General features: G+C 38.4%; 1 protein-coding gene across 5 annotated transcripts; it reads right to left on the bottom strand.

The window, feature by feature from the left end:
- Positions 1-387: 387 nt before the first annotated feature.
- Positions 388-25088, bottom strand: tpd52l2b (tpd52 like 2b). 5 transcript variants are annotated; one of them, XM_061735752.1, is made up of 9 exons: positions 24882-25088; positions 17558-17715; positions 17236-17384; positions 13883-13930; positions 8343-8444; positions 5628-5654; positions 4680-4724; positions 3165-3213; positions 388-1587 (listed from the first exon to the last, which is right to left on the bottom strand). In XM_061735752.1, the coding sequence occupies exons 1-9, from the start codon at positions 24898-24900 to the stop codon at positions 1501-1503; spliced, it is 684 nt and encodes a 227-aa protein (XP_061591736.1). In that variant the 5' UTR covers positions 24901-25088; the 3' UTR covers positions 388-1500. The 5 variants fall into 5 exon arrangements, with proteins under 5 accessions (XP_061591736.1, XP_061591737.1, XP_061591738.1 ...); XM_061735753.1 differs by having other exon boundaries at positions 4680-4721; XM_061735755.1 differs by lacking the exon at positions 388-1587 and adding an exon at positions 2623-2998.
- Between the last annotated feature and the right edge of the window lie 207 nt (positions 25089-25295).

Raw genomic sequence — 25295 nt, 5'->3', positions numbered from 1 at the left:
CTGTGTGTGCAATAAGAGCATTTAAAGTGTATTCACAGCAGGCAATTTGTGTCCATTAATAAGACTGTTGCCAAAAGGTCTGCTATGGAAGTGAGTTTTTTCTGACACATTTTGTAGGCCTTTGACATTAACATTCACCAGGTAAACAGATAATATATATCGCTAAACAAGTATAAAGAGGATTCAAAGTGGTTTCTGACCTTGAAAAACGCTCAGCGTTACTTTGAGTTCCAAAAGGCAACAATGCTGCGAATATGTATGGAAACGTGACTGCAACTTGTCAAATGAAGCCAGTATCAATGGATTGTTTTGATTAATGTAGTTACAGGGTTGATTAAAAAAAAAAACGGTCAGTTTCACAAACAAATAGAAATAAACAACACCTCAGAACAGACAAAAACTTTTATCCATGAAAGTTACACACTGATCCATTTCTTTGATTTTCCCAATTTCAAAGGATGTTCAGACTGTTCCTGCCTTATTTACTTTCACTACCATTTGGCAGCACTGATGACAAGATATAATGATCATATTTATAAACACCGATTAAAAAAAAAAAAGCAAAACAATAACATTAGGCAAAGAAGTGTAAAATAGTGTACGATACAAAAAATGGTTTTGGGTTTTATGTTCTCTCCTTTTTGTGCGTAATGCACATCATCTTGGTTTTCTTTGCAGGGGTTTTAGGATATAACTAAGATGTGATGTGATACACACATTCTGGTAACAGTAGTACATCCAAGAGTGTTGATACGTCCCGAGCCACAACCCCGATGACAAACCAGTAGTTTCAAAAGCTCACAGTGAAACCTGCTTTTATGCTGCAGGCAATTTCAGACATGATAAGCAACCGGTGGGTAGGGAGTGGGTGGTGGTACAACATTGGTATGTGGTCAGTGGGGCTGCATTGCTTAAGTAGAGTAACAAGAAACACGAGGACAGAAGTAGATGGGTCACTAACAACAAAAATCACTATTTTTCTTAAGCCTGTAAATCCCTCATCTTCCATCAGTTGCAAAAGCAAATTGAACTTTGAATCGTACAACAAAAACTTGTGCACTGCAACTTTAATCTTGTTAAGGTAACTGAAGTCCAGATATTTTCATACATTTTTAGCCACATTATTTCCTGATTTAGCAACAAACTTCCCTAAAAAGACGACTAAAGAGTGTCATTCAATTTGGACAAAGGGGTGGTGGCAGGTGTTTGTGATCTGCCCAAGCAAATTCTGTAAACGATTAAGCAGATTATCATTATAAATATATTTAAAACAGAAAGGCAGAAGAATGGAAGCAATGGGACCAGCAGTGATGGGTCTGTCGATGAAAGCACATTAAGACTCAGACCTTTGAGTCTTTAGCCTTGGCCTACTGCTTGGACAGATGGAGAGGGGAGAGTTGCTGAGGTGAGTGCCAGCGACCTGGACCAACTCTGCCAAGAGATGATATCAGTACAGTCTAAGGTTGTGAAAGAGGACAGCAGGGAGGTGGTGCACTGCATTTAGAAAGATGGGTTCTCCTGAGTTGGGGTGGTATCAGTGGGTGAGCCGATAGCTTCTCCATTTCCTTTGGGGCCAACAACCTTATACTGAAGGAAGCAGAAGGAAGATGACAAGAGACAAAGAAGAAACAAATGTTAATGATTTCAACTCATGCAAAAGTGACGGATCATTTTCTCTCAAACACGTTTACTCGGACCACTTTAAAATCCAGACCCTGGTAACTCAAGAGCCACTGAGGTTCTTGTTTTTGCTTTTTCACAGAAGTCAATTAGAACAATAAATACATAAATAAATAAAATCTATAGATTCAGATATCAAATAATCATGTGTTTTGTATTAAGGTTCAACAGAGTAGCTATATATGAAATCTTTCAGTATGGCAAATAGCCAACCATCATGGAACAAGACTGAGAAAGAGATTCAATTCTTTTAGTTTGCAGTTATGTTTTAAACAGTTAAAATATGGTACACCATATCAATAATCTTAAAGTTTATTACAACCTATTAAACAACGTAATGCTTTTGTTTAATAGCATCACCTTGTTCAAATTCAGACACATGTCAATACAGTTTACAGGTCTGTATTTGGGACTAATTTGATCATATATTTCTTTTCCTTTCTCAAATAAAAGATTTGTTAAATTTACGATGAATAATTTAAATTCATTCTGAATTTATTGCTGTGGTACAAACCTTGTAATTGTCTGTCATGATCCAATACAAGCAACACTATGTTTTATAAACTCTTTAGTATAGATGGATAAAAAAGTTAATTGTTGCATTAGAAGTGACAACCACAATGCTGGTCAAATGTTTAATGTTTAGAAAGTACGTATAGAGGGAATGTGCATGACGTCACAGATGCGACTTCACAGCAGGTTACGACCCACTGAGTGGCAGAAAGACTGAGTGGCAGAAAGACTAAGTGGCAGAAAGACTGAGTGGCAGCGTAAACTTTCAGTTTGAGCAACTGGAAAACATCTAAAATGGAAAAGAGCTGTTGTGCGATCGACTGTACTCATAGATTTAGCAAGAAATCGGAGTTATCTTTTACAGCCTGCCGAAAAATAAGCTTAAGAGAGACAAATGGATCGCTGCAATTCGCAGAAACAACTGGATCCAGACACCGAATGTGGATTTGCGGTTCCTATTTTGTATCAGGTAATGTTGAATTTTTGGGTAGCTAACGTTAAACGGTCAAATCATAAAGTTCGGTGTCCTCATCACTTTAATTGCGCCAACAAATCCTGCCTTGAAGTAGGATCAAGCGTCAAGACTTGTATGCCTTCAAGCTTTGCTTCGTGTATTTCCCCAGTGAAATTAAGTACATATAAATATCAGGAAACTGGATTCGTGGCCAAATATTAATGTCCATGGACCACTGATTCTTCGGATAATCGTCTGTTATCCCGTCTTCTCCACTAGTTGCAGCCATTTTTGCCACTCAGTGCGAGTAAGGGGGCGTGGTCCCGTGGGGAAGTGACGTCAATGCTTACCCTGTATACACACATAATATATATTATACATAAAGTATTTGCTAACCTCATTTAAATAATTGAATTTAACAAATAAAAACACTATTTAACAAATAGAAAACACTACTAATCACCAACGCAAAACCAATTACAAACAGAAACTTTATAAAAGACCTACTTATACTCACTTTTAGGTTCCCAACTTTATCTTCAAATGACTTAAAGGTTGGAGAGTTTCTGCGGGACAGAGACATGTTAAATTCAAAAAAGCATTACTGTATGGTACAATAACAACAGACAAAAAAGAAAACTTAGCAGTACACTGAAAGTAAGAATTTGAAATCTTTAAAGCAAAAAAATAGTATAAAACATAATATTTACTTCAGGGTACAGTTCGGCTCCATTACAATCATCAATTAAAATAAACTATAGCTGTTAACGATGCACAACATACACAAATTTATACACACACACAAATACATCCATACAGACACAAACCTCAAAAGTTTGGGCGCACCTTCTCATTCAAACAAATGGGGAAGTGTGTCCAAACTTTAGGTCTATATATATATATATATATATATATATGCACATGTATGTATGCATGTGTACACACACACTTTACATTATTTTATATTATATATTTAGATACACACAGACACACATATTGTATTAACCATTTATATAACAATAGACGGTAAATGCAGATAAAAAAAAGACATTCTTGTGTCATGTTTGTTTGTGCCCCTTCACAAGCTACAATGCAGGACACAGTTTTCTGCAGAAGCCTTTTTAACATATTGAGTACACCCTGTAATTGTGTCGCAACAAAAACAGATCACATCAGTTTGCTGATAGCTACATTGAGACCACCGAGGATTCAGCACAGCCATTCTAGTATGCACTTGAGTCAAGTTGCTGTGTTTGTAGCATAGAATGTATAAAACAAGGGACCAAGCACTCGGTCACGTGACCCAATGGTTTCTAAAGATCAGTTTTGAAGCCTGTATTTCTTATACGGGACACAGCTCTCAGGTCCTTCGGCTGAAATATCTGCCGAAATATCTGCAGAGCTGCCGTCAGACATTTACAACAGGATATACTGTTTAACTCGTTGACTCGATGGTGAAATCAAAAATGACAGTCGCTTTCACCCGAGGATGGGTTAATAAAAATGTCTGGTTGCTTCGCCAAGTGCGGTAGCAAGACGATTACAGAAGAGTAAGGGAATATGGCTAACCATTGGCTGAGCCGACTGAAATAAACCAGAAATTCTGAAATCAATCAGAAATAAATTAAGGTAAAACAATTCAAAATAAATGTATTGCTTAATATAAACTCTGTTGGCTTGGTACAAAACAAATTCAGTTCCCTCAGAGTTGTCATGGGTGTGAAATCAAACGATTGAGACCAAAATGGTTGTTTGAACCAGGCTGTAAATGTGTTTATTTCGACTGTAAATTTGGTTATTTCAACACGGGAGTGCTTTTGCAGCCAGCGTCCATCGGTCAGTCGATGAACTGCACTGAGCTCAGTTCTGCAAAAGTTTTTCAAGTTTCAAGTGAAACCCATCCAGTTTGAAAGAGCAATTGAGGGAAAAAAGACAAGGGAAAAAAAGCAATTCACATTTGCAGGTAAGATTTGTAACCCAGAGTAGTAGTACTGAAAAAATGTACAGTGAGCAGGGATTATTGTTACTTTACCTCATTGCTGGCATACTTATTGAGTGTCGAATGGAATAGTTCCTACTTTGCAAGCGTTAAAGAGAGGAGACAGAAATGCAAGTGTTATGAGACAGACAACAGACAGGCGACAATATGCAACCTATAACCCTCAAAGACGCTAGAGGCGGAGAATTAGTTTTCCCATCAAGTCTGACTGCGCGAGGAGTCAGGTGACTTACTTGCTCAAAAATATGAATATGAAGGAAACAAAAGAGTATCAATTTGCTTGTCCTTAGAATCACAATTATATTTGAAAAGATGATTGTTTTTAATAATGCATGAAAATGTCACCAACTACTGTTAACAACAAAAGTTTGTTACAGTTTCTAAAAGTGCAAAATTCTTACAGTTTGGTCAGAATTTAGGAGTCTTGGTGTTAAGACATTTTTTTACTGTTACTTTATTTAAAACAGTGACGTTAACTGTTGAGGTGATATTCTCAACTATTTTAAGTTTTTCAAATCTAAATCTACCTACAAATTCACAACAAATTGAATCCAATATCTAATTTTGTATCCCTCCATATTCATCTCTATTTCGATACAAAAATCAAAGATCTCTCTCATTTGGCACAATACATGCAACCCGACAACCACACATCAGGTGGGGGGGCACTGGGAGTTGGCAGAGACCGGAAATGCCCAGGTCTACCAACCCCTGTGCCACCGCTCACAGGATGAGGTGCATTTCTCTGATTGCTGTATTGTTTGGGGTGAGAAAAAATTAATAAAACAAATTATGCAATGTTGCTTTGATGATAAAAAAAAAATCCAGGAGATAAAGGGTCAATTTCAAGCAACATAAATATGAAACTACATCACATCTTTAAAAAAGGTCCCACCAATACTCAAGGATATAAATATATATTTTCTAATATAACATTGGCATAAAAAAATATCATCGTATCAAAGAGTGTGTAAACCTCACCTAAATGAATTAGAGAAAGGAAGTGCTCTGCAGGTCAAATCAAGGCAGCAATTAAAGGAAAAGGAAAAAGCGTCAGTCAGAACATAGCAATCAACAAAGACAACACGGAGGTGAGACACAGCCGTGTTAGGCAAGAAAATCAGGAAGAAGACGACTCCTGAGACAGCAAGGCGTGTTCGTTTGCTGTGTAACAAGTCACCAGTGATGGTTCTGGTCCATATGGTGCCCTGGGCCCATTCTAGCTACCTTTAAAGTTAAAAGGAAAACTTTAACTTTCTCCTGTACGTTTGTTTCATTTTCTGCTGCAGCTACAGCCTTGTTGTAACTGACCTACATTGTTTCTTGCTTCCTGTTTTTTTTTTTAATCATTTTTCTATTATATGATTATGTGGTTATTACAAGTTACAAGCTAAATGGACTTTAATCCTGTTTTGGTTTTTAATGTTCAGATGCAGGCATACAGGCAAAGCATTGTATAGAGCAAAATAGTTGTGCACTATATAGAATGCTATATAATATTAGAGGCTGAAACTAACAACTATTCTGATGATCAATTAGTCAAACAATCAGATTATTAATTCCACAATTATTAAATGGCTCTTATTTAGCACTCAATTTTTGAATTTTACATGAGGTTGTTTAAATTATGTGCCAATTAAAGATGAAAGACAAGAAAGCTGGATACTTTGCTGCAGATAGCCTAATACTGGAAAAAGTATATAACAACCGAAACAAAAGTCTTCAGTTGTCGTGGTGTTGCATTGGCCGCCGCCATATTGTTTACCTGGCATTGTACTCCATTGCCCATGTGCAGCTCTCAGCAGAGATAGGAAGAGGCGTTGATGCCTCACTCTTGAAAAACACGTGTGATGACAATAGCAGCTGAACACATATACCAGCGATCCCAAACCTTTTTTTGCACCACAGACCAGTTTAATGTCTGACATTAAGGACTTTTAAGGTGTGCTGCATAAATTCAACAAAATAAATGATACGACTGACATAGAAACGTGGATATTTTCCAAATATAATAATAAACATGAATCTACTCTGTATTCGTACGCAACTTTATCAGCAGCATTGTCTTAACGTTGTGTTGTTTCTCTGCAATGAAACTCCTATCTGGGGGAGTGTTGCTGATGTCCAGTCTACTCCGCAATTTAGTTTTTGTCACCATCACTGCAGAATATCCCGCTTCACATAATTATGTCGGAAATGACAACAGGGTTTTTAGGGCTGTTGTGGCGATCTCTGGGTATTTTGCAATGACCTTTATCCAGAAACAACAGAGTTGTTGTCTGGAACATTCTTTTAAGGCCAGTCATTGATGTCCAGCAGTTGGTCCTCTTTTGTAAAGACATGCTGGATTCACCCAGTTTGTTGTCAAATGAGTTGCGGATCCATTCTTTGTCAGTTCGTGGGTGTTTTACCATTTGGAAGTAGCGCTCCAACTCGACAGCAAAAACAGGTGATCGTGCACGAGCTGGGAGAACGAAGGCTCGGGCTCAGTCTCTTACAAAATCCCTGCTAATCCCCTGATAATGTTTGAAACATGTCGAATATACACACCCTCACAAATCCAGTTTAGCTTTAAATGCACTACTCACACTATAACAATGTCAGAATCCCTACAGTAACAGGAATCTTTGCTGATCCGCTGAATGGTGCACCAGAGTGTGTCATCTTAACGCATGGCTGGCTCTGCCTCATTGCCATCCCCGGTGTTCCTAAATATAGCGTTATATAGGTCAACCAACCCAGCTCGTTAAACAGGCACGGGAACCAGCGAAGCTTGTGGGTTTCATTTTAGCAGAAAAGTATCATGTGACCGAGACAAGCGTCCTGACATGCATTAAGACTGAGTCTTAAGGTCCATTTATACGATACCACGGAACCAGAGTCCATACAGTCGGTACATAAATGTTGCATTCTTTCATTTCATTTTAACAAACATCTTATTATTTTTGGATGTACGCCGGAACAACTGACGTTTTGTTTTCTCTTCTTATAATTTGTCAACTGAGTCACTATGATTAATACCGCCCCCACAACATTCACAAAATTACCCGTTTTTTTTTTTTTTTTTTTCACATTTCCTCCACAGTCACGCTGGTATGCCAGAGATCCGGCACGGCGCCACGAGGCTGTGATCTTATGCCAAAAATGTGAAATACAACACAATTTTCCAGCCAAACCACATTAAATCCACAGTTAATTATAAAACCATTATCTCACCCAACATCTAACCTCTTGTTGGAGTTGAAATTAGACATATAAGGAAGATTTTTCATTTCTTACAGAATTTAAGATTGACATGTGGTCAAACCTCAACTGTATCATGGCGAAAACTGGCAAAAAAGCTGAAGTAAATTCGCCCTTAGGGCACAATAGCACTTTTATGTTGAAGCAGCGCTGATTCACACATCCCGTATGAAATTACAGTGCATGTGGTATGTTTTTTAAGTATACTCTAGGAAGTATGCCACTTGGAACATATTCAGGGTGTTAAAATGATGAACATCAATCGCCGTACCTTTATTAGTTCTATCAGTTATGTTACACATGTTTGTCAAAAAACTTTTCTCACAGATTGAAAATATTAGTGAGATAATGGTAAGATAATGAAAAAATGCAATTTCTTCCACAGTCAACTCTATTGATTTGTTCCAGAAATCTTGCCAAAGTATCAGTCATTTTGGCTCTGCTGCACAGTACCTCATGTCCCCCAGTCGCCTGCTAATAGCTGTGCCCATTGTAGTGAGAGCTGCACTTGTCTTCTGTCCAGCCTGGGAAAGAGTCTCCTGAGTCTTCTTGTATCTGCAGAAAGGTGGCAGGGGGAAATAGAAAGGAAAGGAAGGGTGGAGAAAAAAAGGGAATGAGAAATCATTGTAAAACCAAAAGCAGAATGCTGCGTCTTAAAAATGAAAAGTACTCACTAAACCCAAGATAAGAGAAGTGTTGGAGAAATAGTTCAAATTGTGGCACGTAGGTTCAATTTCTCACACTTAACTTTCTGTTAACTTTAGCACAAGCTGAAAGTAGCTAAGAACTTTATCACACAAACAGATAACTCCACTAGGGGAGTCTTCACCTGCTAGTGTTTATGTAATAATTGTTCGGGCGTCATGTTCTGGGTCTCTGGAAAGTGTATAGGGACAACTTGTGTTGTAATTGACGCTATATAATAAAATTGAATTGAATAATGAAGTGCATTGATTGCGTCAGTGGTTTGTGTTTCAAGAGTCTCTATTCTGTTATGGAACCGGCGAAAAATAGGAAGATTTCCCCTATTTGGGAATTTTTTTATCTAATTTTTCCTAAACAAGGTATGTCCTAATTAATTACACAAGATGCATTTTCCAAAAATATTAGTGCTAATGATATACTATTTTCCATATTTACTCATTTACTTTATTTTCCATTTCTCTTTTGCAAGTTGAAGTGTCTGTTGTGTTCCAAGGAACTTGGATACAACAATAACACGTCATTATGCTGAGGCATCACAGAGCCCTGCATGAGAATAAGGACAGTGGTGGACCAAGCTGTGGCGTTGCCTTGACGATGGAGTAACACAGTCAAGAAGACAGAAAGTCACTGCTGATGTCACTGTAGACCAAAGGTATAAGATGGAGCCAAACATCGGCTGACAAGAAGATGCACTCGAGTACTGGGAACGACAGAAACCCTTTTACCCCAGCTTGCAGTTACTTTCTTCAGCCCCCCAGCATCCTCGGTGCCTTGTGAGAGGTTGTTCTCAAAGGCAGGCGAAATCTTTTGCAAGAAAATAAATTGCCTTAATCCAAAAACTGTCATCTCTCAATAAAAATGATTCCATAAGTTCCACAAGCACAATCAATGTCTTACAACCCACGTCAACACAAGCATATTCATTGTCCTCACCCCCCATTCTCACTTTCCCTTATTACTCTCTATGAACATAAATTGCCTATTTATATTTACAGACCATTAATATCATTGCAATATTTTTCCCTGTGTAATTTCTTCTGGCCAGTAGATGGCCTACTAGAGCAACTGAACCCAAGAAGCCTTGTTCTTGAGTGAACCAATTTCATGAAAAGCTTTAATGCTTCATCTGCCCATCTCTAGTAAAAAGGGAAAAACGTCCAACTAATTTTTCATTGTTAAGGTTAATAACAAAATTATTTGTGCGAAAATATAGTAGAAAGATGACGTTCTCCTGAAAATAACCCACAACCAAACAATACTCCACAACCTTATTGGCCGGACGGTTCCGTTTTAGTACAATCTGTATATCCTTTAATAATTAAAGCTGGAGCCACAGATGGCGCCGCCTGAACATGTGCTCCAGTTTCCTCAAGCTCCCACTTCTCCACATCTCACAGCGGGTCCTACAGGGCACCAACCTTTTATAGTCACTGGGCGTTGCACCATGTTTTGACATTCCAATGATGCCACTCTTAGGTCATAAACAGATTGGTGTGACACTTCGATCAGGAGAGCAGATAGGTGATTGGACAAGGTGTTCCAGGACAACATATAATAAAGATTTAGACATAACTCCAAAAGAAAAAGACTAGCAGATTACCAATGACTGAAGTCCTGAATCCACATGTGGACAGAGGAAATTCAACCATGTGTGTACAGGACTGTCTCAGAAAATTTGAATATTGTGATTTTCTGTAATCCAATTACAAAAACAAAAATGTCATAAATTCTGGATTCATTACAAATCAACTGAAATATTTCAAGCCTTTTATTATTTTAATATTGTTTATCATGGTTTACAGCTTAAGAAAACTCAAATATCCTATCTCAAAAAATTTGAATATTCTGGGAATCTTAATCTTAAACTGTAAGCCATGATCAGCAATATTAAAATAATAAAAAGCTTGCAATATGTCAGTTGATTTGTAATGAATCCAGAATGTATGACATTTTTGTTTTTTTAATTGCATTACAGAAAATAAAGAACTTTATCACAATATTCTAATTTTCTGAGACAGTCCTGTATACAGACCTTGGAGACACACTGATATTAAAACAGGCCGTGGAAGGAATTCCACATCCAAAAGTGAAACTTCAGGGCTTTGCAAAAGGAATACAAAAATCCTGTATTGTAGTTACAAATGTAATGAAGTGTTATTAGAAAGAGCAACAACAGAAGTAATGGGACCAGACTGGTGCCTTATCTGTGGAAATTGGAATCCAAACCGCGCTGATGGAACAATATTACCTTTTAACAAACCAGTTAGACGCAGAGATTCAACACTTAATTCAGAGGATTGAAGGCAAATACAAGGTTACAGCAGATTGGATAGAAATAAAGAGATGTGTTTAGAAAGAGAATGAAGATGTAGCTCACCATTTTGCTCAAATGCTCAAAAAGCTTGAACATGACAAATGATCCATAAGACCAACAGCCGGAAAATGCATTTGTGAGAGGATTTTTCCCACCAATTAGCAGTTTTAATATAAAACATCAGGTAGTGTATTGTACCTGCCACCTCTTATCTATTAGAAGATGCAAGGCATGCTGAGAATCACTTCAGGAATTAAAAATGTTTAAAAAAAATAAATAAATCTGAAAAAACTTTTAACCACCAAAGGGACAGAGTGTGTATTTTTAACCAGAAAAGAGAGGTGGCAGACAAACACACTGGGAGGTGGAGGAGGAAGAGCTGGACGAGGAAGAGCTGGACGAGGACTTTTTCACGCTGACAACTGCTTTATCTGTGAACGACCGGGACATTGGGGACATGACTGCAGAAGCAGAAGAAATATACCTCATGGAGGTGTGAGAAAAATGACTGGATTGTGTGACTAGATCGACAACAGGGTCAGTCAAACACACAACAAAATCCTTCAGACACAGAGCAGAGTGACATGGAGCATGAGACGACGACTTTAGAATGAACGTTACAAGATGTAAAACTAGTAATTGTTTTGACAATACAATTGAAAATTTAATACAAGTTGAGCAAGGTCATAGAGTGAGTACAAACAAATTGCAATTGTGAAATATTTGGGTTAGAACTTATCTAAATATACGAGACATTTGGATGAAGAAAAATAGCTAAATCAAAACTGATATAATTAAAAATAAAAAAGCAGAAATGTATAAATATATTTAGTTTTTCTTTTTACATGCATTTTCATATTAAAAAAAAACATTTTTCAATAAACGGGAAGGAACAGAATTGCCCAATCTAAAGACTAAAACTAATAATCTCCAGATTTATATTAAATATACACTAGCTTGTTTGTTGGTTTTATAATGTCCCTTTGACCACCCCTACACCACATAACATTAATACATCACGTTAGAAATTCACCCATTAGACAATATTCAGTCTTCAGTGAGGCCTGATTGTGTAAACAAAGGGGCATGACAGCAGATTTATACATACACTATGTATGTTTATCCCAGTGTGTTACTGCCGGTTGCACAATAGTCTTAATTTTGGCCCGATCCTGCTCCTTCCCATTTATTGAACAGGTTATAGGTTTTTTCCTCAACTAAATCAGACCCAGCAGCTAAAGCATTGCCCCAACGTATGTAAACTGCAGTAGCTAATTCAATGGCAGCCCGGGCATCAGCTTTAGTGCTTATGATTCATCCCCCGACTCTTAGAGAGCCTTAAGCAGTTGTTGTATTGCTGCCAAACAAGATTTCTTTTCCATCTCCGTCCAGACACATTGTATGACTGTCCTTTTGTGTGGGCCACACCTTACCACTTAGAGATGTCATGGCTGCCTACAAGTGATAACTGAAAGTGCGCTGCCCTGAACTGACTTGACTGACACACCCTTTTAAAAAATGCTGAGGTCACTATCTTTGTAGATGGTTCCAGCACAAAGAGGACTGAGGCACATGTGCTACAAGTTATGCTGTAGTGATCAATACCTTGGTTTTAAAGTCTGATCAATTGCCTAGACACTATTCTGTCAAGCTGCACAATTGTTTGCTCCCTCCGAAGCATGTAAACTAGGGACAGGAAAGACCGTTGTAATTTATACTGACAGTGTTTGTGCTTTCTCTACATGTTTTTGCTTAGCAATGCACAAACATTTGTTTTATTGACTGATGTCAATGTAGTCATTTTAGCCTTACTGGATGCAATCCAACTGCCTAAAAGAGTATCCATATGGAAATATGCTGCACATACAAAAAAATACAGACCTGTCTGTATTTTTTATTTTGTCTGACCTCATACTCCAGGCATATACATAACTTTGCCCCCTCAGGTTTGTACAATAGGTATTAGGCACAATGGATGCATCACTTCATCCACCTCTCTTCTTACCCTGAAGCGCCTATCAGATATCTAGACTTAGACTGGCTGATAAGTGATTTTCTTAAGGCTTTACAACCGTTTAGCTCCAGTCCCTTGAGAGTCCTTTGCGTTGTGTGTACGGAAATGATCCTACTCTCACTATTAAACATAAATGAGTCTTACTGTAGTTTTTTCTCGATTTGATTTTACCAAATGTTCACAATCATTCAAGGTTTCTTTAACCACATTTCTTCCTCAAAGATTATGGTTCCCCACTATCCGTCAAGTTTTAATAACGTGCTGCAAAATTCTTAGATGTTTTCTGCACTTGACACCTGCCGATAATTTGACCCATTTGAAACTGTTCGACATTTCTTCATCTTAATACCTCTGTAAATAAATTCAGATTTATATTGGTAGAAGAAAATATGGCCAATTGTCAGAATTTTTCAAACATTAATTTCCCTTTTTCGTGGTAATTATTTTAGGACTCCTTTTCTCTCTCTGAGGATAAAGGCACAATTGAGAGTCTTAGAATATTAGAAACCTTACTCCACCTGCTTTTCTGCACTGTTTTCTAACTGTATACTGTTCATATCCTGTGGTTATACATATTTTTATATGTATCTTTTTGTATTTTTTATATATTTTTTATTTCTGACTTTTCAGTCTTTTTACCCCTCCCCTACATGTGTGTGCTAAGTGTACTGCTGACAACAAAATAAGTTTCCCCACTGAGGGAGAAAATAAAGGATATCTTATCTTATCTTAAACCTGAAGTCAGTTGCATTTTTAAGCAACTTTGAAGCATTTAAGATCCAAAATCGGAAAAAGCTCCAACTCATCTACAGAACCCTAAAACAATCAAAGGGAAGCACAAGAAACGGTATGGACAGTGAAAGAATGAGAGGAAAAGTTCCCAAAAAGAATACCAAATGTAAAGAAACCTTAATTCAGCTATTAAAGCAAATAACACAAGAGAGAAATTGATCAACTCACGCTTCAGAGTGGGCAATGTCATCCAAAGTGGCTGAGGCAGACAGATATCTGAAGACAACAGCAGGACATTGACATCAGGAAAGAAAAATACATGGTTCAGGAGAGATACAGTTCCAATCATTAGTTCCACATTTCATAACATTTTTCAAACTTTATTAGAATTCTAAACATTTGTTTTATTGACTGCTGTTGTTTTTGGTCAACAATTAGGAATTCCGTCCGTCCATTACCTTCTGCTTATCCCAGATCGGGTCATGGGGCAGCAGTCTGAGCAATGAAGCTCAGACCTCCACTAGTTCCTCCTGGGGGGATACTAACCCGCCGAGAGGCATCATCTCTCCAGCATGTCTTAGTCCTTCCCAGGGGCCCCCTCACCATTTGGACATGCCCAAAACACCTCCCTAGGAGGACATCTAGGAAGCATCCTCGACAGATACCTGAACCACCTAAACTAGCTTTTCTCAATGGAGCAACGACTCTACTCCGAGTCCCTCCCGATTGACTGAACTTCTCACCCTCTCTCTAAGGGAGAGTCCAGCAACCCAAAGGGGGAGGCTGATAGTCACTTGTATCTGCGGCTGTATTCTTTTAGTTACTACCCACAATTCGTGATCACAGGTGAGAGTGGGGACGTAGATCAATTGGTTAACAAAGAGCGTTGCCTTTTGGCTCAGCTCAAGTCAACTGTGGTTAAGAGTATTTATTACTGCAGACAAAACCCCAATCCACCTGTCAAACTCCAGATCCATTTTCTCTCACTCATGAATAAAGACCCCAAGATACTTAAAGTTATCTACTTCAGGCAGTAACTTGTTTCAGACCCAAAGAGGGCATGTATATATATATATATATATATATATATATATATATATATATAGTCTTGCTCTGTTTGTACAGGGACTGAATAGCCTGTAACAAGGGACGCAGTGGCCCAGACTCATAGAGCATCACCAGATAATACCTGGAGGAACATAATTGAATTCTTTCTGCAAGTTCACAAAGCACATGTGGACCAGTTGGCAAACTCCCATGCAGCCTTCAAGACTTAAGCAAGGTTGTAGAGCTGGTCCAGTTCCATGTCTTGGACAGAACCCACATCGTTCCTCCCGAAGTTGAGGTTCAATGATCAGTCTGACTCTTAAATACCCCTGTTTAAACCCGGGGAGGCTGAGGAGTGCCATTCCCCCGTTGTTGGAGCACACGCTCTGGTCCCCATTCTTAAAAAGAGGAACCACCACCCCGGTTTGCCAATTGAGGTGGACCGCCCCTGCCACAATCCTCATGAACTTGCTATTTAAGGAAGTCCAATTTGAGACATTTAAAAAAAGAACTGATAAGATGTCTTATACATTCAGGGAGATATAAAACTGTGTGTGTATGTTTTTTAAAACTGTATTGGGCCATAGTTATCTGTTTCAAGGGGTTTCAAAGTCAAGACCTATAAAGTCAGGGCACCGTCAGGAACATCCTTTAGGTTGATCTACACCCCACAATCTTCTGTGGCTATGGGTCGTGTCACTGATGCACGGATTGGTAAAATGGTACTACCTCATCACAGTGGCAGACAGTCACAGTTGTAGTTTTAAACACCAAAAACTCAATGTTCCTACAAATTTGCTGTCAGAAAATCACTTTTAACATCCGGACCACTTGGATAACTAGTCGATCTAGTTGAGAATGACATGGAACTGGCATTCAGCCAGTCAAATCATGCTCCGTACGTCACATGACACTGAGCGATGGTGTCAAGCTAACATCATGCTACCAAGCACAATTAACCAGGAAGTAACCATCTCCTTATATTATGCTTACATGGGTTTAAAAACAACCTGTGATATTGTACTGTCAGCGTTTACTGTACTTATTAACAGCGGCTGAAAGACAATAGAGCACAGCAAATAGAGACGTCACCAAACACACTACAGGGTTAAGTATTAAACCAAAGTGTATGCTTGACCTTCACCAGTGTGATGTGTGTGTGTATATATATATATATATATATATATATATATATATATATATATATATATATATATATATATATATAAAATACATATATTATACATCATAATCAAACTTATATTATATATACTGTATGTTTACATAGTATTGTGTAGCTTCCAGTGCTGGCTGTGAAATGAACATAAATCCTGTGAACGCAACTCACTTAAACAATTTGTACCAGAAATATTTTGCTCCAAGTACATTTGGAGAAGATGTACATCACAAGTAAAATGATAAATGGACCAACAAGAAGGTCCAGGCCATGTTGTCGTATGACACCAATGAGGAGGTCCAGCAGGGATTTTTCTTTTTTGGAACTTCTGAGTCAATGCTACACCAGCGCTTAAGAAGGCTTCTGGATGGAAAGTGGATGTTCTTCAGGATGTTTTTCAAGAACAAAAGAAGAGCAGTTGCATTTTTTAAAGCCTTTGAGAAGCTGACTCAATGGATTCAACAAAATGAAAATATTAAAATGTAAAGATATGATAGATCAAGTTCAGAAGATAGCAGTTTTTGCAGATGATGCCTTCATTTTTCTTACTGGAACCTACCACATCCTTCCCAGCACGTATGTCCATCCTTACAGACTACTGGGACATACAAGATTATACATTAAATGTTCTGAAAAAGCAGTTGCTTACTTTTAATTACAGAAAAAATCCGACCATTTGAAGAAATACACAGATACAAAATAAATCAAATGGGACCTGAAAGCAATGAAGTACCAAGGGCTTGAATTACTATCAAACCTAACTCAACTAAACTAAATGATCCACTATTTAAGGGAATAAAATGTGATCTTGGAAGATGGAAGCCAAACCACAACGCTAATATAATTTAAAACTGAGATGATAAAAATGAACTTTTTTCCAAACTTATTGTAGCTTTTCCAGACCTTGCAATTTGACAATACTGACAAAGCCTATGTGGAATTACGTAAGTTATTATAGAGGTGCATTGTCCCATTAATCAAAACTACTGGCACAAAGATACACAGGGATATTCCTCATTAGTTAAAACCAAAAGTATACCTTTGGAAAAGCAGCATGAATGGTTGTGTAGTATTGTAGAACTTAAGAATGTATATCTTAAAATGTAAGTTAACAATATAAAATGTACTCAACAAGTCCAAAAATGAAAGAATAAAAAAACAAACAAAAAAAACACAGATCCTGGAAAACCACCACACCCAAACCCAATGTGCCATGTTAGATTAATTGTAATCTAGTGCAAGATCTTTTTAAACAATACACTGCTGGCAAAAGATTCTGAGATGCTAACTTAAAGGCCCTCTACTTTGAAAAGTTACTGTATTTACGAGCATGTATTTAGCCAAACCTGATACATACGCATTAGAGGTCTGTACGTCTTGCCAGCTCTTGGTGAGATTCTGCCTGAGTTCGTTGAGTGGGCTGAGGCCAAGTTTCCTCTTCAGATCATTGGCATGTCTCTCTTTCGCTAACAAAACCTGACGCAGAGTATTGATTTCCTCTTCAACCTGAAACATAACAAAAAAGTTTAGTTACACATTTAACTCTTCATATTTGATGCAGGTATGCATGTATTTATTTATGTATGTTTGGAAGGAGAAAAAATTTAATGGATGAATGAATGAATCAATCAATCAATCAATCAATCAATCAATCCTAGCTTGCAATATCTGGGCCTCACCTTGGTTAGTTCAATGTGGAGCTCCTCTGCTTCTTCTTCCGTTAGGCCAGGTGGCAGAGGGTTCGCCAAGTTCCCCACGGCTCCTCCCACAGGAACATCAGAAAGGCTGTCTGGATGATCCAGACTAACAGCCTTGTTAGGAGAGTTCAGGCTGATATCTAAGACGACAATTGAAGAGGACAAAGAGCAGAACATGTTAATCATAGCGATAACCAGTGAGGCAGTGACTGGTCCACCAACAGCTATTCAGGTTATCATCAAGGTCCACACAAGTCTGTTAGTGACCAACATACATGGGCCAGGTCTGTTTGAACAAAAAAACATTTAAAACTAGGAGGTCAAACAAGTTTTCGGTTGGCTGATTAATTGGGCCATTTTATAATAATCAACATGTGCCTAGGGCTGATTATAACTGGTGGATTAACATGCAGGCACATCTGAAGGCAGGCCTGCTTTCTGTAATCTGGTAGAGAGGTATGGTTACATTTTGAAGGTAGTTTGGTAGTTTTCAGGGGGCTAAATCGTTGACGCATGTTTCCACTGCCAGGAACAACCCCACAAAAGAAGCCTTCAGCAACCTTTGCAGGGCAAAAAAAACTAACTTTTCCTGTAGTAGGAGATACTCCAATCAGCCTCGAGGATCTACCTGGTGGATGGTTTGTGCTGATTGAGTGTACTGTAGGCAGGAAATGACATTCAGCCCTCTCACGTGAACATAAATCAGAGGACATCCTCTTTGAGTTCAATTTTTTATAATCTGCAAGAAACATTTCTGTTCTTTCCATGCTTATTTGTTTCTTCTTCTCTCTTTTTTTCCTTCATTCTTCTTTTCCATCTCCTTTTATGCTGTTGTTTGCAAACAACAAAAAAGACAATACCACCATCAAGTGTTAAGCAGTGGTATTAGCTCAGTCACTGATTCTTGGGTGACACTACAGTGTACTGGAGGCGGGCCGGAGAAGGGACGGATCCTGAGGATCCTGTCTGGCACGTTTCCTAATGGAAACACACCTACTGCTTGATTTGACAGCCTAAAACAAGCTGTGGCTTACATGTGCGGTGGCAGCGAAACATGGCAACTGTCCCGGGGATATAATATTGCGAGCTGTAATGTTTTAATTGTGATTTTAAGGTGAATTTCTCCAATGTTGTGTGGGTTGGAGCAGCTCTGAAATGCTTCAGGGCTTTGTTCAGACACATGCAGCTTCTGCTCTAAAAGTGATTCAGGTTTTCACTTCTTTACAGATGCAACAAATCATAAGCATGTGTGCAGAAACACCACCAGTGTGTTTTTCACTTGCCCAAGTAATATATATTATTTTGCTGAGAAGGTGCAACAGTATTCATTTTTGTGCTAAAACAAAGAGCTGTTTGTCAAGTTTTGGTATCGTGTCATACTGGCAACCTCTCCAGACCGTCTCACTCAGTACTGTGACTTGCTACAAAAAACAAAGTTCGGAGTTGACAAATACACTTTTTACTTAAACCGTAACAAAGTCTTTAACAAATACAAAGGTGTCAGGATGCATACATCACCGTTCTGGTCAACCACCACTACACATTACAGCACCATTGTTCAGCTAAAATGTACTAATACAAAAAGGTTTTTGTATGGGACAGAACTGCTGATTTCACTCTGCTACATCACAGCAGAATAAAGCAATTTCCTCCCTCTGCTGGCAGACAGAGCGTAGACGAGAGTAGATGACAAAGTGACTCATACGCAAAGAGAAATGAAAAAAAACAGCATCCAAAAACAGCATCAATAAAATACAATTGGTGAACTAAAGGTTTTACATTTCAGTTCACATGGATCATTACTCATAATGCATTATATGGACTTCAACTAGACTGTTGTAAGAACACAATTTTACACTATGTTTTTCACTAATAGTACAAAACACTCAAAGAAAGCAATTTGTAAACTTTGTGAAGTAAATAGTTTTTCACTCTTTTTTAAAATGCAAATATCTGCATATCTGTGGGTTTGTGTCAAGATTGACAAAAATAAACCTTTACATGCATTTTTAACTTGCAGTAAATTGTGCATATGTCATCCAATCTTTATTTTATAGAACTTTCTCAACGATTAGCCCACAGTTGCTCTAACACCAACTGTTACAGTATGAAGTGTTTTGAGCAGCTGATTCTCCCATCAAGGACAGCTGGGCAGCCAGATATATATATATGTGTGTGTGTGGGCACGTGTGTGTATCACACACATTATAAGTAATACATTAATACAAAGTTGTGTCTAGGCACTTTTCAGAGGCCCAGCCAACGGGAACCCCCAAGCAAATATAAGAAAAAACAATGGCTTTAAAAAAAAAAAAGCAATAACCAAGTTAAATAAAACACATTAAAGAGCTAAATAAAATGCTTTAAAATTGTTTAAATTATTGCACTATTAATAATCTTATTAGTCTATTAAATGTTTCAATAATCAATACATTAATCGACTAGAAAAAGTAATTAGTTGTTGCCCTAACACACACACAATGTCCTACTTCCTCAAGTCATTGTTTAGTCCATTACAAATGTTTTCAACTAAAATACTTATCTATAAGTGTTTATCGTGAGGTTCAAGAAAACAATATAAACACTGAGTTTAGTCAACAAATCAGGTTTTTGTTAGCACATAAAGCTACGAAAAGAGTGACATACTAGTGTTGTAAACATAGCAAAAAAAATGCAATTTCTGCCTCATTAAATAGTTTATCTGCTAACAAACATTCCGTTCTGCTCATTTGAGAAGAGATGCGATGTTTCATAAACACACTTGCTTCTGAAATAAATGTTTTTCAGTCATCTCAAGTTAGGGTTGCCAACTCCCTGAAAAATAAATAATGGAATGAAAGGGAGTTTTTGTGAGTGAAATGATTTTTTTTAACTATTTGACTCGAACCTGAATTAACTTAGATGCATATTTTTGAATGCCATGAACACATGGAAAACAAATTATTATCCAGCAATTCACTTTAATACAAAATAACAAAATGAACTGAATAAAATAAGTATCTTTGTTAAACAGAAACCTTTCCTGCTTAACTTAAAATTGTATAAATTAATATAAAACTATAGAAAGAAAGCAGAAGCATATAAACTATTATTCAAAGTAAAGGTAATGGACACTTAGGGTGCGTCCCAATACTCCCCCTCGCCCTCCTTTTCTTCCCTAACCCTAAATTTTGCGCGTTCCCGTGAAGGTAGTGGTGTCCCAATTCCTCTTTTCACCTAGGGGGAGGGGGCATAACGAGGGCTAGGGGCTGAGAATAGCCCCTTCAAATCGAGGGATTTCAGATGCTGACTTGGCGAGCGAGGGGGTATGAAAAAAAGAGGCTCTGCGTCGATTTGACTCGCCGACCGAAGGCAAACAGGCAGACTGGTCTCAGAGAAATAGAGAGAAATAATCCTGTGACTCGTCAGATTTGTTTTGGATGTTTCTGATATAATAGTCTTCAGAAACCACAAAGTAATCCAGCTGTTATCTGGGTAATTTACACACTTTCAGATAAAGTTGCGGAAGATCACGCCAGAATAAAGGGATTTATGGTTCCGCGTTACACCAACGCAGAGCCTACGGCGGAGGTTACGCAACCTACGCCGTAGGCTCTGCGTCGATTTAACGCGGACCCAAGCTCCGGACCCGGCAGACAGAAATCTCTAAATTTCGGAGCAAATTTCTTAACAGGCGTAGCTACAACTGTTAGATTTCATCTATTAAACCAACATATTCCTAAATGATTTATTTCAGCCGGCGTGATTCTCAACAGAGCTGCGTCCCAGAGAGAGTTTCTCTCCCGGGGCTGACGCAGCAGCCTGACCCGGCGGAAACGTCTCTTCTCGGGCTGTGAGCTGAGGCTGCTCCCCGGGGCCGGCGGCTCTTCTCATCTCCGAAAACATCGGGTCAAATTTCTTAACAGGCGTTATTTGGATAAACTGAGCCCCGGTTGGGGATCTTAAGGTTACAATTATACCTGAAAAAATATTAAAACTTAATAAAGTGCCATATTAACAGCGCTACAGCTGAAATTAAAACAGCTTTTGGCTCTCAGCTTCCTGATCAGGGAAGGGATGAAAACGAGGGGTAGGGGGAGAATTGGGACAGGCACCTGGGCCAAGTGCCCTAGATCTCAAGTGCCCTAAAATCTCCCCCTTCTTTTTTAGGGCTTAGGGAAGAAAAGAAGTGCGAGTGGAGAAAAGAAGGGCGAGTGAAGGAGAATTGGGATTGGGCCTTACATAGAAGCAGAATTAGCAAACAAAGAAGAATGTACACATGCATGTAGCCTACATGCATGTGTACATTCTTCTTTGTTTGCTAATACAATACATGCTAATACATGATGTAGGTGTGTGTGCAGGGCTCCAGACTAACTTTTTCACAGGTAGCACTGGTGCCACCTAGTTTTTCATTTAGTAGCACCAAAACAAATTAGGTAGCACCATATTTTTCATTGCTAACATTAGTTAAATTATTAAGCATTAATTACCTGTTTACAGATTAACAATCATTATGTATAGGAAACACATATAGCCTACAGTTAGGCTAATTAATGTTTACTACTCAGAGTTAGTTAATAAATTAAAAGTTGGATAATATAATTTATATAAATGCTTAGTAATGTTAATGTACTAACTAATGTTAGGCTAATTAAGGTGACTTTATGGTAAAGTGTTACCTCTGTGTGTTTTTATAAGATACCTGATCATTTACCTACAAAAATGAGACACACTCCTTACCTTCTGCATGAGCGTGTTCAACCTCAATATGGCCAATAAGCAAATTGCAGATTAAGCAAAAATAAGCAGAAAATTAGAATATTGTGATAAAGTCCTTTATTTTCTGTAATGCAAAAATGTCATACATTCTGGATTCATTAAAAATCGACTGAAATATTTCAAGCCTTTTATTATTTTAATATTGCTGATCATGGTTTACAGCTTAAGAAAACTCAAATATCCTATCTCAAAAAATTAGAATATTCTGGGAATCTTAATCTTAAACTTTAAACCATAATCAGCAATATTAAAATAATAAAAAGCTTGCAATATTTCAGTTGATTTGTAATGAATCCAGAATGTATGACATTTTTGTTTTTTTTTAATTGCATTACAGAAAATAAAGGACTTTATCACAATATTCAAATTTTCTGAGACAGTCCTGTAAACTTGCTTGCGTCGTTGTGCTTGAACCACTTCTGAATATCCATGTTACTTTGTGTTAACGGAGCAGCAGAGAGCAGCGTCTTGCTGGTGCAGGAAGCAGATCAGTGACGTACACTGGCTGATTTATGGTTCCGCGTTGCACCAACGCAGATCTTACGGCGTAGGATACGCGGGGACGCGAAAGTATGGTGCGCGTCGCCGAGTACATACACCGTAGGCTACGCCGTCGATTTAACGCGGAACCATAAATGAGGCTTAACGCGCGCGCATTAAGTTTTCATTTCGTCTTTTCAACTGAGCAAACACATAAACTGAGGGTGCAATGCTTATGCACCCTCGTAGAACCGGGCCTGGGCCTGTCCCTCGTATCTTAACCACGGGAACTGGCCAGAAAGCTGTACTTTTTTTTCTTCTCCCCACTCTCCCCCGCCTCTTTCTCCAACCTGTCACTCGCTTCATCAGAAGAAGAAGAATCCATGATTATTGTCGCTCCCTCTGCTGACCCTTCTTCTCCTCCTCCTCCACCAGCCTCGTTTGTTTCCTCCGGCACATTTTTTTTCTTAAAAGAATCGACTATAGACCGCTTCATACTGCATCTGCTTTGTTTACCTTTTTGAGCGCGCTGCGTGTACGCGCGCCTGCACTGCTGTGCACGTAACGTGCGCAGACCGTACCAGGTGCAGTCAGACAGGTATAGGACTCGCAGGAATGAGCCAGAAAGTAAGATTGTATTATCAACCACTCCATTAATGCACTAACACAGCCGAGTGAAAAAATAAAAAATATATTTTTTTTTTTTCCACTAGTCCTCTTGCAAGTAGCACCGGAGCGACTTCATTAAATTTTAACTCGCACCTTAATAAATTAGGTCGCATATGCGACCTAATAGGTCGCACTCTGGAGCCCTGTGTGTGTGTGTGCCTGTGTGTGGATATGTACCGGTATGAACATATGCATGAATAGTATATAGGATTTGATGTATAGACACGATACACATGCATGAGATGAAATGACAACCTAAATTGGTTTTGTCGGTTTCTTTAGCATCTTTTCACTTTCTGTTTTCAGAGCTATCATTATTATTATTATTATCATTATTATTACTATTACTATTACTATTATTACAGTTATTACAGCTATTATTATTATTATTATTATTATTATTATTATTATTATTATTTTATGTAGCCTCATGATACTTCATTTCTATTATGTTAAAAGGTGGGCAAGATAAGCTTTATTACTATTATTATTATTATTATTATTATTATTATTTTTATTATTATTATTATTATTATTTTATGTAGCCTCATGATACTTCATTTCTATTATGTTAAAAGGTGGGCAAGAATAAGCTTTATGCTTCAAGCCCAGACCTTTTCGGTCAAAATAAGCACCATGTTGACCAAAGAAAAACCTGTAAATGTTTATGTTGCTTATTGATTTTTTTATGCTTATAATTGTCCGAAATAAAGATGAACTAACTAACTAACAGAACATCCATTCTGTAATAGTACACATTTTTAGTGCAATAACAAAAGTGCAAACAGAAAGTCTGTAGAAGACTTGTAAACATATTTGAGCCTCAAAGGCCATGACTGTAGGCTACAGTTGTAGTAAAACAGAAAACAATAACTTATGAACTCAACAGCTCAATGCCATGTTATAACTATTTTCTGACTCTCACATTAATACAGGACAAGGACGGTAGTTTCTCCAGGGAGGCATGAATGTCTCCAGAGTGGGAGGTGCAGACAGCAGTCACCTTCATCCACCTGCCCGGTCCTGGTCCAGCGGGCCCGGCTGCCCCAGCGGCTCAACACCCACCCTCTACTTACAAGTGAACAATAAACGACCTCGAGAAAGATTCAATGTATTGACTTGATTATCTAATAAAAGATCACCGAACATCAACAACGCACTCCCAGTTTGCCACATATTCAGGGCAGTGAGCTGAGGCTAAAGCCTGAATTATGGTTCTAGGTTAAATCGACGCACAGCCTACGCCGTAGGGTACGGCGTAAGTTACGCGGAGACGCGCATCGTGTGGTGCGCGATGCCGCGTACCCTACGCCGAAGGCTCTGCGTTGGTGTAACGCGGAACCATAAATCAGCCTTAAGCATGGGCTATACTTGGTGAGCTAACGTGTAATGTTACCTTGACTGGCGGGGTCCATGGCGAAACTGTGACAGAAGAGCAACTCTTGGTGGAAAGAGTTAAATGTGTAGCTTGTCTTAAACGGGGGTAGCAGAAATGTCCAAAGAGTGGTCTCCCGGGAGGAGAGAGTCAGCAGCAGGAGCAGTCAAACCTGCCAAACAGCCAGCTCAGCTCGAACACAGGAACACAACAAGAGTCAAGCTCGGCGTGACGTCAGCGAGGAGAACAGCAGCATCCGCTCAATATTTTCAAAATAAAGCTCACACCAAACGAGTGGGGGGGGGGGGTTCTTTAAAGGGGACCTATTATGGCATCTAATACCTATTTTAAACAGGCCTTGAATGTCTTAAAAACAAGCTTTTGATTTTTTTTGCTAAATAAATTAGAAATTCAGCCTCTGAGCCAATGTCTTTG

The sequence above is a fragment of the Cololabis saira genome, chromosome 12 (genome assembly GCF_033807715.1).
Source record: "Cololabis saira isolate AMF1-May2022 chromosome 12, fColSai1.1, whole genome shotgun sequence".
Lineage (NCBI taxonomy): Eukaryota > Metazoa > Chordata > Actinopteri > Beloniformes > Belonidae > Cololabis > Cololabis saira.
The sequence above is the reverse complement of the archived record's forward strand: the minus strand, read 5'-3'. Positions and strand labels throughout refer to the sequence as shown.